At 43.7% G+C, this 15,055-nt stretch overlaps 1 protein-coding gene across 1 annotated transcript in view; it reads left to right on the top strand.

Annotated features, from left to right (window-relative positions):
- Positions 1-15,055, top strand: part of LOC122551917 (leucine-rich repeat flightless-interacting protein 2-like) — a 100,825-nt gene that overhangs the window by 57,789 nt on the left and 27,981 nt on the right. Inside the window, exons 6-9 of the mRNA XM_043694486.1 lie at positions 1,428-1,472; positions 4,503-4,553; positions 8,150-8,182; positions 10,505-10,546. Coding sequence (XP_043550421.1) covers positions 1,428-1,472; positions 4,503-4,553; positions 8,150-8,182; positions 10,505-10,546 — 171 coding nt within the window. The remainder of the gene's footprint in view (positions 1-1,427; positions 1,473-4,502; positions 4,554-8,149; positions 8,183-10,504; positions 10,547-15,055) is intronic.

Raw genomic sequence — 15,055 nt, 5'->3', positions numbered from 1 at the left:
GGGGGTGAGGGTGGGAGAGTGAGTGTCTGTAAAGGTGTGTGTGAGTGTCTGTGTGCGTGTCTGTGTATATGTGTGCCCATGTGTATGTGTGCGTATAGGAGTGCCTGTATGTGTGTGTGTGTGTAGAGGAGTGTCTGTGTGTAAAATGTAATGGTGGTCACCTGTAGTGTGACATGAACCCAAGGTCCAGGTTGAAGCCCTTCGTATGGGTACCGAACTTAGCTATCAGCCTCTGCTCGGCCACTTTCCTCTGCTGCCTGTCCCGAAGTCCACCTTGGAGGATGTTCACCCGAAGGTCCGAGGCTGAATGTCCTGGACCACTGAAGTGTTCCCCAACTGGGAGGGAACCCTCCTGTCTGCTGATTGTTGTGCGGTGCCCATTCATCCGTTGTCGTAGCCTTTGCTCGGTTTCCCCAATGTACCATGCCTCCGGGCAACGTATAAGATAGACAATGTTGGCTGAGAAACATGAGTACCTGCCATGTACATGGTGGGAGATGTTCCCACACGTAATAGTGGTATCTATGTCCACAATCTGACACGTTTTGCAGCGTCCACCGTGACAGGGTCCACCCTTCATATACCTCTGCAAACTCTTTGCATCTCCAGATACTTCTGTGTTCATGATGTATTATGGCATAGATTCCAGACCAGACAAGACTGGACCAATAAGACAGTCATGTGGCCTCACAAAGTATGATATCCCATCTCTCTCTGTATGTATAATGACAATAACATTAGTAAGAGCAGAATGCCGACAAGCTATGTAAACCTATGATATCGTAGACTTATAAATAGTTAATGTTGCAAATAAACTTCACGATATTGGTCTCAAGAACAACCTTCTTCTCTGTGGTATATGTTACATGATTTAAAATAGAAAACCACAAAGGGCATCACTGTACCATCTGGAATTTCTTGGTGTCCATTGTGTCTTTGCTGTAACCCGGGTGTGAGTTACCATGTTAACGGTATTCCCTTGCTGGCACCTTTTTCAGGGTGTTAAGTAACAAAAGTGTCCTTTCCTGCTGTCAGGCCTCCGGGGGTTGCCTCATGTTGCAAAGGCCTCTAGACTATTTCCAGTTGCTCCTATGTCCATGCCCCCACTCCACCCCTTTTCTCTCTCTCTAGCCACTTCCACCCACTCCGTCCCCAGTGCCATCAGTCTCTCATCCATCTTGGTCATAAAAAGGTACTATTTAGAAAATGGTGTGGTTTCGGGTTCCATCTCTGACTTCCTTCTACAGGGAGTGATGAATCCTCCAGCCCACATCTCTCCACACCCTTGATCTTTCACATTTTCAGTAGCATGCATCCTTTATGAGCTATCATCCTTTCAGTTTGTGAGATATTCCTGACTAACTGTTGCTGTACCCTTGATCGAACTGTTCACAAACTCCTGCATTTTTCTTCTCCTGGCTCTACAGGAAGACAGTGAAAAATACTCTCGCAGGTTCAGAAGACACACTTCGGTTTGTACCTCTCTCTCTCTCTCTGTGATCCCCTCTTTCCTTCCTTCTCTCTGTCTGTCACTTTCTTCCCTCCTCTCATTCTGTCTCTTTCTCTCCTCCTCTCTCTGCTTTTCACACTATCTCTCTGCTTTTATAAGTTTTAGTTCTGATATTTCTCTCCTTCTCTTGCTCTTTCTCAATTTCTTGTCAACTTCCTGCGACATTGTGTGACAGTGACACAGTAGCCTGTTCCTCATTGTCTTTTGTAACCTATTAGAAGCCTTTGACAGTCTGACCACATAATTATTTCCTAAGATTGCTCACACCCAGTTTGAATCTTAACCATATATGCCTGTTCTGAAAATTACCTACTGTGGCTTCTCTTTCTGGTCCCGCATCAGTGCTTCAGTCAAGGATCCTCCCTCCTTTTTTTAATGTTATTGATTCAGGGATCAATAGCTACACCAGCATTTATTGTCCATCTACCCAAAAGGCAGTTGAGAGTCAAACACTTTGCTGTGGGTCAGGAGTCACATGTACACCAGACCAGGTAAAGACAGCAATTTCATCAAATCCCTACAGTGAGGAAGCAGGCCATTCGGTTCATTGAATTCACACTGACCCTTGAAAGAGCATCCCACCCAGGCCCTCACCCCTACCCTATCTCTGTAACCCTGCATTCCCTATGGCTCAGCCACTTAGCCTGCACATCCCTGGACAGTATGGGAAATTTAGCGTGGCCAATCCACCCCAACTTGCGCATCTTTGGACTGTGGGATGAAACTGGAGCATCAAGAAGAAACCCACAGAGAATGTGCAAACTCCACACAGACGTTAGTAACCGAGATGTTTTTTTCTGACAGTTGACAGTGGTTTCATGGTCATCATTAGATTTTGAATTCCAGACTTTTAAAAAATTGAATTCAAATTCCAATTTGAACATTACCTGGATCTCTGGATTAATAGTCTAGCAATAATGCCACTAGGCTATCACTTCCCCTAAGACCATAAGAAACAGGAACAGGGGAAGGCTGTTCAGCTCCTTGAGCCTGCTCCGCCATTCAATAGGGTCATGGCTGATCCAACATTCCTCAAGTCCACTTGCTGCATTTTCTCTTTAACCCTACTCAAAAATCTGTGTCTCAATCCTAAATAAACACAATAAATCTGCCCCCATAGCTCTCTGAGGCAAGGAGTTCCAAAGACACTCAACCCACAAAGATATGAAATTCCTCCTGATCTCGGACTTAAATTGGTACCACATTATTCTGAGACAATGCCCCCTGACCGTAGACTCTTCCATGAGGAAAAAAGATCTCAGAATTTACCCTATCAAGCCCCTTAAGAATCCTCTCACTCTTCCAAATGCCAATAAGTAGATTTCCAACCTGTTCAACTTTTGGTCATAATACCGTCATATCAGGGATCATCCCAATAAAGCATTTCTGAATTGTCTCTAATGAGATGATATCTTTCCTTAAATAAGTGGACCAAAACTGCTCACATTACGCCAAATTATATGGGTCACCAGCACCTTGTACAGTTGCAGTAAGACTTCCTCACTCTTATACTCCAACCTCCTTGAAATAAGGGACAATATTCTATTAGCCTTCTTGGTTATTGCTGCACCTGTGTGCTCGCTTTCCATGTTTCTGCACAGGTACCTCCAAGTCCCTTTGTGTTGCAGGTTTCTGCAGATTTTCTCCATTTAAATATTTTGTTGTTTTGTTCTCCCTTCCAAATGAACAGCTCCACATTATACTCCATTTGCCAACTTTTTTTGCCACCTACTTAACCTATTAATGTCTCGCTGTAAACCATTGGTATTTCTCTTGTAACTGGCCTTTACAACTATTTTTATGTCATCTGAAAACTTGGCTGCAGTACATTTGTTTCCTTCCTCCAATGTAAATGTAAACAATTGCAGGCCTTGTATTGATTCTTGTGAAACCCCAATGACTACAGATCAGCAACCTGAAAAAGAATCCCCTATCTTGCTCATTAGCTAATTCACAGTCCATGCCAATATACTATTTCCAACACCTTTCAACTAATGCAGCTTGTCAAATGCCTTCTCTGTAGTCCAACACATCTACTAGTTCCCCTCTATCCTCTCTGGTTCAGAACTTTAATAAATTTCCCTTTCGTGAAGCCATGCTGACTCTGCTGGATTAAATGCTGATTTTCCAAATGTGCTGCTATTACTTGATAATTAATTCCAATATCTTTTCAATAATAGATGTTAGGCTAATCGGCCTATAGTTACCTGCTTTTTGCTTCCTTCCCATCTTGAGTAGTGGTGTCACACTGGCAGTTCTCCGGAGTCTAAGGAGTTCTGGCAAAAAACAACCAATGCATCCAATATCTCTGTAGCTACTTCTTTTAAGATCCCAGGATGCAAACCATCTGGACCAAGGGAGTTACCTGCCTTTAGCCCCATTAGTTTGTTTATTACTATTCCCTAATAATGTGGTGATGGTATTTAATTCTTCCTCATATTCTTTAGAGTTAATGGGATGTTCAAAATGTCTTCCACCATAAAGACTGATGCAAAAGATCTGTTTAACTTTACTGCCAATTCCTTATTACCCATAATTGTCTCCCTCAATTCATTTTGACCTTTTTCTTCCTTCTAATACATTTAAAGAAGTCCTCACTGTCAGTTTTTATATTCTGCACTAGTTTGCTCTGATAGTTTGTTCCTTTTTTATTTTTGTTTCTGTATCTCCATCTTTTCCCTGTCCCTCTTTGCTCCTTCCACTCTTTTTTTTTCTGTGTTGCTTTCTTCTCCGTGTCATCATGTCCCTTTTTCTCTCACTGCCTCTCTGGCTACGTGTGTGTGTGTGTGTGTGTGTGTCCTCCTACTATTCTCTCTATCTCTCTCACACACGCTCTCTTTGTCATTCTCTCCATCTCTGTAAATGTGTTTCTCCCTATCTCACTCACTGTGTGGTGTGTGTCAATCTCCCCTCATTCACTTGCTCTGTTCCTTCGATTTCCAGATGCTCAGAAGGTACTATTTATTTGTTCAAACTCTTGTTTCTTGTGCAGGTATCTGATGAAGATGACTGGACCTCAGTGGGGAGTCGTGGTAGTACCCGGGTTAGTGCCATTTTATTCCTATGACAATGATTTTTGGGGACCTTGGTTTGCGGTTTGGTTCCCTGGCAAGTTCCAGTCTGGAAATGTGGATTTCTGTCAGCCTATGTGAATATGTGGGCTTTCTCTGGCACAGGGGATGGAATGGGATGTTCTCAGGTCATTCCCACAAATCTCTCTTTAACCAGATTCACTGCAAATGGTAGATTCTAATTTCACAACTGTTATGATGTCAAGTGCTGAGCAAATAGTCATTGTGCTATTTTAGCATTTAAGCAACATTTAATTAGAATGTCTGGGCCTAGTGCAGGGCCATGAAATGTTTTGGCTTTCCTGATTTTCTTAGGTGTTAAGCAGATGGGGCCCAGAAAAGCTCCCCCAACTGAAAGCTATTGACTGTATTTAAGCAGCAACAGTTTGATTTGGATTCTGTGTGTTCAGATACACAATTTGATTTGGGATCTGTGTGATCACACGCACAATGTTATTTGGCTTTCTGGTTTGGATACAATTTAATTTGGGGTCTGTATGATCATCTACAGTTTGATTTGGGGTCTGTGTGAACATTTGATTTGGGGTCTGTGTGATCATTTACAGTTTGATTTGGAGACCATGTGGACATTTGCATTGTTTCTATTGGGAACTTAGTGGTTGTTTATCCGGTTTGATTTGGGTAGTGTTGGCAGAAACAGTTTCTTTTGAGGGCAGTGTGGACAGATAAAGCAGTTTGATTTGTGATGACTGTGGACAGATACATAATTTGATTTGAGTTGGTTGGTTGTGCCATCTGTTTTGGGAACCAATATTTGGATTGTCTACCCAATTTAAGTTTGTGCTCACTTTCTCATGTGGATGTTCAAGCTACTTCGAAGGTTGCAACTACCATGCCCATGGTGTGGGGTGCTGGTGAATGGTATTGTGTCACAACTCTTGGGTTCTGCTCAGATTATACCAGGAATATCTATGTGAGTTTGGTTCATAGCAAAAAGCATTGTAAATGAAGTGTGGATCCAGAGCCCAAGCCAAACGTGACACTTGGGTAAATGGAGTCTCATTGAATTTCAGACTCAATCAAACCTTCATACTTGGAATAACTATTCCATTGTCTGTGTGAATGTTAATATACTTCAGCTGAGGGCGGCATGGTGGCTCAGTGGTTAGCACTGCTCCCTCACAGCACCAGGGTCCCAGGTTTGATTCCAGCTGAGGGCGACTGTCTGTGTGGAGTTTGCACATTCTCCCCATGTCTGTGTGGGTTTCGTCCGGGTACTCCGTTTCCTCCCACAGTCCAAAGATGTGCAGGTCAGGTGAATTGGCCATGCTAAATTGCCTGTAGTGTTAGGTCAGAGGGAAATGGGTCTGGATGGCTTACTCTTCGGAGGGTCGGTGTGGACTGGTTGGGCCGAAGAGCCTGTTTCCACATTGTAAGAAATCTAATCTAATCTAATTTTAAATGATGTCTATGAAGATCTGCTGCAAAATCCAACACATTAATAATCGTAGTGGAAAGATTGGCCATTAAGAAGAAAGGTCCCCATTAAGAATTGTTACCTTGCTAAATAATTACTTGTCATCTGTTTTTATGGTACAACAAGTGGTCAGTAACTTGGAAATCAAAAGGGATCACAGATTGATTCACAGACAAAAACAAATTATGGAATTAATTTGAGGGAGTCAACAGAAATGTAAGAATTCTTTTTGCTGAAAAGTGATGTATCCCCAGGAATCTCGCCTAACAAGTTTATAAGAGCATTTTTAGATTATTACTTTAGATTGTAAAATTGTGCATACTGTAATAAACCATAAGACCACATGACTATAAGAAATAGAAATAGGAGTAGGCCATTCAGCCTCTCGAACATGCTTTACCATTCAATAGAATCATGGCTGATCCAACATTGTTCATATCCATTTTCCTGACTTTTCTCCATAACCCTTGATTCTTCAACTGTTCGATCTCAGCTTTAAGTATGCACAAGGACTCTGCCCCCACAGCTGTCCGTGGGAAAGAGTTCCAAAGATTCCACCCCTCTGGGAGAAATAAAATCCTCCTCATCTCGATCTTAAATTGGCATCTCTTTATTCCAAAACTGTGTCTTCTGGTCCTGGACTCTCCCATGAGGGGAGACATCCTTTCAGATTTACCTGTCGAGCCCTTTAAGAACTCTATATGTTTCAATGAGATCACCTCTCATTCTTCTAAACTCAGTGAGACAGGTCCCAGCCCATTTAGCCTTTGCTCATGAGGTGTACAGTAGGAAAAGTACAAAAACCTTTCAGCTGGTCGGGCAGTTTAGAATAGGGTACACATCTACACTGGAACTCTTTTCTGAAATGGCACTTAATATTGGAACAAATGCTCGTCTTAAAACTAAGATTGTTAAATTTTTGTTTACTAAGGTTTTCAGACATTTGGGACAAAGGAGTTAAGTTACAGGTCAACCATGATCTCCATGAATGAGGTAGTAGCAGAGTTAGATTAAAGGGTTTACACCTGTTCCTATAAGTTAATTATCTCCGATTTGTTCCCATGATTAGTAACAGACCTGTCTCCACCATAATGGTACCCCTGCGTGTTATACAGTGACTGTAGTGAAGTAACCCAGTGCTATACAGTGACGGACCTGTTACCACCAGTAATATATCTAAAAATATATTAATGTTAGAGTAACAAATCTGTATCCCGGTGAAGTGTTGTGCAGTGACAGACCTGACCCCAGAGTATTAGATTAGATTACATTACAATGTGGAAACAGGCCCTTCGCCCAACAAGTCCACACCGACCCGCCGAAGCACAACCCACCCATACCCCTACATTTACCCCTTACCTAACACTACGGGCAATTTACCATCGCCAATTCACCTGACCTGCACATCTTTGGACTGTGGGAGGAAACCGGAGCACCCGGAGGAAACCCACGCAGACACGGGGAGAATGTGCAAACTCCACACACAGTCACCTGAGGCGGGAATTGAACCCGGGTCTCTGGCGCTGTGAGGCAGCAGTGCTAACCACTGTGCCACCGTGCCACCCACAATGAGAAAGCATCCCTCTGGGATGATGACGACTTTAACTTTTGTGAAGGAGCAAACTCTGCTTGATTATTACTTAGATTAGATTACTTACGGTGTGGAAACAGGCCCTTCAGCCCAACAAGTCCACACCGACCTGCCAAAGCGCAACCTATACAGACCCATTCCCCTACATTTACCCCTTCACCTAACTCTACGGGCAATTTAGCATGGCCAATTCACCTAACCTGCACATTTTTGAACTGTGGGAGGAAACCGGAGCACCCGGAGGAAACCCACACAGACACAGGGAGAATGTGCAAACTCCACACAGACAGTCGCCTGAGGCGGGAATTGAACCCGGGTCTCTGGCGCTGTGAGGCAGCAGTGCTAACCACTGCTGCCTCACAGCACACATATCTTTACGTGACGCTTTTAAAGTATGATGCTCTCAAATCTCTCTGCTCTTCAAACATTCTTCAAACATGTCTATTTACATTCAAAGCAACCAGTGTGACACCAGACCCATCCCAATTATAATCCTCTCCTGTGTGCTGACAAGTTGATTTTCTTCTTTCACCCAACAGACAGGTTACGAGAGTATTGGTGCCTGTGGAGTGGTAAGATCATGAACACACTGATTGCCTGCTCAGCTAGTGACTCTCACTAACTGGACTAATCGTTGTGCTGCTACTTGGTTTGTTCCATTTACTCAAAATGTGGGCACTGCTGACTTGTACTGCCCATTATGGTTGCCTTGAGAAGGTGGGATGGGTCTTCTCATTCTTTGTCACGGTTTGCTTATCCTATCTGAGGGCAGTTAACCACCTTGTTAAGGGACGACAAGTTGGAGCTTTAGAACCATTTTTCTGATCCCAGTTATTTTCTTTCAGATTTTATAACAGAATTCAAGTGGACATTGAATTCACTTTAAATTACATTAACTTACTTTGCAGAATTAGCCAAGAACTAGGATGGCTAGTCTTCTAATGTAACCACAACTTTATGAGGCTAAGTTACTGAGGCTGGGGTCTAATTGATCTGCTAATTGATGGAGATTGGAAAGCCTTTTGCCTGGGCTCCTCTGCAATCATCTCCTTTCAAACTGTGCCTTGTTTTGAGCTGGCAAATACCACACCCTCTCTATTAGTGCGAGCCTTCTGTTTGCTAACTATATGTTTGAAAACAAAGAAAAAAAGCCAGAGGCTTTGCATGAGATGCAGGAAGTTCTAGAGATTAAAATCAGAGCAAATCAGTTATGATTGAGCTGATATACTGCAGCTCCTAGCCTAAGGGCAATGACTTCCCTCCATAGACTGCAAGTATTGTCCACTTGGAGCAGTCAGGGCCCTGAGCAGTTCTCTGATCAACAGTTGGGTTTTGGATCAATCTGGGCAGGGTGCAAAGGTCCCTGAGTGGGAAGAGCGCAAATCAACCCTTCTAGTCCCTGACTATTGCTATCCTAGAAAGTATACATTTGCATGTGTAGATATGTAAATGAAATTATGCATGTGTTTTTTAAATTCACTTAAAGCATGTAGATACCAGCACTTATTGGCTATCCCTAGCTACTCTTGAAAAGGTGGTAGTGAGCTGCCTTCTTTAACTGGTGGTGTCTAAGGACTGTTGGTGTTTGTGTGGTGTTTGTTAAAATTGAATGTGTGTGTATGTAAAAGAGCATTGGGCAGGATCCAAACCAAAGTTCACTAGCCTCCCAACATTCTCCATCAACCCAGGCAAATGAAGTATGGCCTCTTAGTTGCTATAGGTAGTTGTTGTCTGCACCCGTGAAAGAGGCACTGTCTTTTAGCTGCAGGTGGAGAAGTTGGAAGGTAAAGGACAGTGCCTGTAAATCATTGGGGTGAGTCCTCGAATGGGAATATGAGGGAATTTGGGTTATGACATGGGGATGGGTTGTCCTTGACTTACTGATTCATGTTTAAGATACCAGACTAAGTCTACATGTCTCTCCATGTTGATTACCCAGCCCCCATGTTTGTGGGTGAGTATAGTTGGAATTGCTATTGCTCACAACTCCTGGTTTAGGGACGAGAGACAAAGTAGTCCTAATTGTTATATACTGACAAGGTGATTATTTATTGTCAATCCTTTCTTGCACTGAGAAGATCTTGGTGGGCCATCAGCTGCTGCAGGCAGTTTGATACAAGTGAATGACTTACTCAGCTTCTTTCAATAGCGAGTGAAAAACCAACCACATGACTGTAGTCTCATCCATACCAGGTTACCATGAAGTACTCTCCTCAATCTCTCCCCTCACCTGAGGTATAGTGATCCTCAGGCTAAACCACTACCAGTCGTTTCTCACTAATGAGAGATCAGGCCAATGGTCTGGTCAGACTATGATGACTTTACTTCTCCATATTGGACCAGGTAAGGAGGGCAGATTTCTTTCTTAAAATCATCTTAAATCACCAGTTAGGTTTGTAAGGATAATCTCAAAGTTTCACAGCCATGTTTCCTGAAAAAAGCATTTTTTTTAATGTCCAAATATATTAATGAAATTTAATAATTGAAATCTTAAATTGATGCCTTGTGAATTGAATATCTGTTCTTTGGATCACATTCCTATACTCAAAGTGTACTCTGTCTGTGAACTTTAAGCAATATTTCTGAAGCTTGAAATTTTTACCAGTGTCCCCAGTATCACCAATCCTGAGTCCTATGTAATTCATCCTCCCCTCCCTGGATTAATGAGTCAGTGCCACGACAGTGGCCAGTCTCTTCAAGTGTGTGTGTGTGTGTGTGTGTGTGTGTGTGTGTGTGTGTGTGTGTGTGTGTGTGTGTGTGTGTGTGTGTGTGTGTGTGTTGCAGCTACCGTGTGATGTGCTCCTTCTCTCCTTGCATGCTGATATAACACCCATTCCTCTCCACTCGGTGTTCTGGAACTTTCCCTCACTTTGTTGTTGCTCTGTGTGAAACAGGTTGCTGAGAAGAGTCGAAAGAAGAAGAAGAAACTGAAGGCCGTATGTAGCAAGCAGCAATTTGGCGCTGGGGGTTGGGGTGTAACCCCGTGTACATGTGTTTTCGTCACCTGTCCCAATCTTGAGGGTGTGATGGGGACATAGGGGAGGCGTGCCTCAATCCCCTCTTACCCTGAGTCTGAATCATCATCATTGATCAGAGCATCATAGTTAAACGTGCCAGGAGTAGTGCTCCCAATCCCTCTTCTTACGATAAGCCCCTATGGTGAATTAAGCCAGGGATGCGGGGAGAGGGGTTGCTCTTGGATGAATGCAGAGTGCGAAATCCAGTGTCTGTCTTGGTTTTATATATGGAAGAATGGCTACGAATCCTTCCACTGGAGTTGTCTCACTTGCACTGTCCATCAGTTGCTTAAGGTCAGGTATCAGGGACAGTGGCCACTTGTGGATTTCGGGGTTATGGCATGGGTCACAGCAAATGTAGAGGGTGTGGGTGGTATGGCACAGGACATAGAGAATCAGTTGTCAGGAAGAGATCTAAATTTACTGGAACTCTTTGGAATTTTTATGAGGTACACTTTTTGTCAGGTATATGCACACCTTTTGGGAGAGGTTAAGTGCCCTTTGGGATTGTTAAAAGTAGATTTGATTCTGCATTAAGCATGGATTAGCTAATTGGAACTGTAGCAGCCTAGGCATTTAATATTTTTTTGAAAAGTCTGCTTGGAAAGAGACCTAATCAATGTTCACACTGTAACTCTGTTGACTTAAGCCACAGGAGTATTTCCACTGGTTGGGCATTATAGAATTAGATGGCATAGTGTGAGAACTAAGGCCAAACCATGCAGGAGAGATTAGATTAGATTAGATTAGATTACAGTGTGGAAACAGGCCCTTCGGCCCAACAAGTCCACACCGACCCGCCGAAGCGAAACCCACCCATACCCCAAACCATGCAGGAGAGATGTTGGGCAGTATTTGTACACACAAAGGATGGGAGAAGTTTGGAACTCTCTTCCACAAACAGCAGTGTATGCTGGATCAGCTGTTTATTTCAGATTTAAAATTGTTACATTTTTATTAAGCAAAGATATTAAGGGATATGAACCAAGGCAGGTATACAGAGTTAGGCCACAGATCAAGCATGATCTCATTGAGTGGTGGGGCTAAATGGCCTAATCCTGTTCATATGATTATCCTTTTCGGGTTGGTGCTGCATAACATTATCAGAAAGGGGTGCCTATCAATTTGGCACAGCACCAGGGACCCGGGTTTGATTCCAGTCTCGGGCGACTGTCTGTGTGGTGTTTGCACAATCTCCCTATGTCTGCGTGGGTTTCCTCCGGGTGCTCCGGTTTCCTCCCAGAGTCCAAAGGTGTGCAAATTTAGGTGAAATGGCCATGCTAAATTGCCCATTGGTTAGGGGCAAAGTGAATAGGATAATAGGTTAGGGGAATGGGTCTGGATGGATTACCCTTCGGAGGGTCGGTGTGGACTTGTTGGTTCAAAGGGCCTGTTTCTACACGGTAGGGATTCTATAAAAAAGAGTCCTTTGGTTGATTGACAGATTCAAGTGACTAGAAGTTTTGATACAGGACGATGATTTTTAACATAGTAAGTTCTTCAATAGAAACTTGGACCTTTATTGTATTTCATTTCCATGTGATTACTGGATGAGTGAACATAGTGGGCGGAAAGCTTGACTACTGTGTGGGAGCTGCATGGATTGGCATAGGGACTACAAAGGGCCATAGGTGGATGGCTGGGAAGTATAGAATGGCCTGGAGGTTCTGAGGAGCTATGAAAAGTGGAGTCATGGGCAAAGGTTGACCGGGAATAAATGAGGGCCATGGAGACTGTGTGGAGGACAAGGGAGTGTGAGGGATGAGGACGAGAGAACTGTTTTATTCTTTACCATACAATTTCTCGAACACCAAGGACAGACTTTCAAACAGCCTATTTCCTCACCCAACATCCCCTAGCCCTGTCTCTGCACTGTTTCTGCATCCTATTTCTGCTGCCTGCCCCACTTCCTTATTATACAGGTGGCAAGCTGGATTATCTGAAACACTTTGTCCCGACTCAGATGTGTAGTGTTAGGAATGTTCCTAGCTCTCTGCTTCACACATGAGCAAAGATTTATGCCTGTGGACCCAGTATATTAAAACCCCTCCGCAAACACTCCCAACGCAGGTTCAGCATGGGATTAGATACAAAGTAAAACAGTTTCTACACCCTCCCAACCAAACATTTTCAGGACTGGTTCAGCACAGGGTTACATCAGAGTTAAGCTCCTTGTGTCCAAATCCCTAGTTCAGAAATCTCCCTCCATATCTTGATGCTGTATTTGTTTCTCGATGTTTCAGTTGTGGCAGTACTGAGTTACTGCCTACTTGGTGCAGAGTCACATCTGAGTATTGGTTTGAGATGACACAACCTCCCATCACTCATTACTCACAAAGGAGGCTTTAATCTCGTCCTTTTGTGCGGGATTTTGTCTCCATGGGGCACAGTCTAAAACTACATTTACCCTCTGCCTGAAAGGTTCTGAGATCCCCACAGATACCAAGAGACCAATGGGAATTTAGCCTGTGAATTCCTCACTTGATGAAAAGATCTATTTTGAGCAGAGCTAATAATAAGTAAGTCTTGTTTAAAAATAAAGAGTGGCTGCAACAGTGCATTGTGCGATGGGAACAGTTCTCAGTCTGAGCCTAGCTGGACTGAAGTGACCTGAACAATCTAAATTTGGTCCATGTAGTGACATTATTTATTATCGTATTGGGAGAGTCTGCATTTAAAGAGGTGTGGTGAGTTCAGTGGGGGCCTTTTGCCTCTCAGGCCAGAGATAAGTCTTTCGAGGTGGCAAGGTCAAGTTGACAGGATCCTTGGCTTTATATGTAGAGGCAGAGAGAACAAACGTGCGGGTACTAAGATTACGAGTCAGACTCCACATGGCAGATCATGTCTAATTCTTGCACTTTTTAGTAAAGATATCAATGCCTTAGAGAGGTTGTAGGGAACCTTATTTCAGAGTACCTGTGGCTGCTCCGAGAGCAGGGAAGGCTTAAACGAAAATTCAAAGTCAAGGCGTTCAAGATTATGAAGAGTTTTGGTGGAGTAAAGAAACTACTTTTGCTGGACCAAGATTCTTTTTACATTCTGTGTTGGGTTGTGATTAGCACTGGTTAGGCCAAAGTTTGATGTCCCTTCCTGATTTCCACTAAGATAATCATGAGTTGGCTTCTTGAGGCATTGAAGTGTACTCTCAGAGCTGTTAGGGGGGGAGTTCTTGGATTTTGACCCAGTGATCAGAGAGACGGATTGAAGGTAATCAGCAAAGAACGGTAGAATCAATGTGCTGGCTTTCTGTAGGAGCGACACAGCTACTTCTACTTTCCTGCTCTAATACCATAGCCCTACAGATTTTTAGTCTTCTCTTTAATCCAATTCTCTTTTGAAAACTATAATTGAACCTTCTTCCATTGCATTGTCAGGCAGTGCATTCCAGATTCAGCCAAGAAAAAGGTTTATTTTCATGTTGTTTCCAGTTCTTCAGCAAATCACTATAAATTGGTGTCCTCTAGTTCTCCACCCCTCCACCAAAGGGAACAGTTCCTCTCTATATATTCTGTCTAAAGCCCTCTTGAATTTTAACAATCCTGGAAATGGTAAAGGCAAAATTTGTGGGGATGCAGGTAATAAATGGTGGAATGTGATCTAATTGGATAGTGCTGCCAAAGAGCTAGCAGAGAACACACCTACCCCGTCACCTTCCTCCAAGGCTCCAAAGGAGTCTTCCACATCCATCAAAGTTTCACCTGAACTTGCACATGTCATTTACTGTATCTGTTGCTCCCGATGCGGTCACCTCTACAACGGGGAGCCAGGACGCCTACTTAGCAGAGTGCTTCAGAGAACATCTATGGGACACCCGCAACAACCAACCCCATCGCTCTGTGGCTGAACACTTCAACCATGGATATCCAATCCCTCTACATCTCCATCCGCCATGACCAGGGCCTCCAAGCCCTCCGTTTTTTCCTCTCCAGATGTCCCCAACCGTACCCTTCCACCAACACTCTCATTCGTTTGGCCGAACTGGTCCTCACCCTTAACAATTTCTCCTTTGAATCCTCCCACTTCCTCCAGACCAAAGGGGTAGCCATGGGCACACATTTGGGCCCCAGCTATGCCTGTCTCTTTGTTGGCTACGTAGAACAGTTGATCTTCCGTAATTACACCAGCACCACTCCCCACCTCTTCCTCCCCTACATTGATGACTTCATTGGCGCCACCTCGTGCTCCTGCGAGGAGGTTGAGCAATTCATCAACTTCACCAAAACATTCCACCCTGACCTTAAATTTACCTGGACCATCTCTGACACCTCCCTCCCCTTCCTGGACCTCTCCATCTCCATCAGTGACGACCGACTTGACACTGACACCTTCTACAAACCCACCGACTCCCACAGCTACCTGGATGACACCTCTTCCCACCCTACCTCTTGCAAAAATGCCATCCCGTATTCCCAATCCCTCCGCCTCCGC

The sequence above is a fragment of the Chiloscyllium plagiosum genome, chromosome 7 (assembly GCF_004010195.1).
Source record: "Chiloscyllium plagiosum isolate BGI_BamShark_2017 chromosome 7, ASM401019v2, whole genome shotgun sequence".
NCBI classification, from domain to species: Eukaryota; Metazoa; Chordata; class Chondrichthyes; order Orectolobiformes; family Hemiscylliidae; genus Chiloscyllium; species Chiloscyllium plagiosum.
This window is presented reverse-complemented; position numbering and strand designations above follow the sequence as displayed.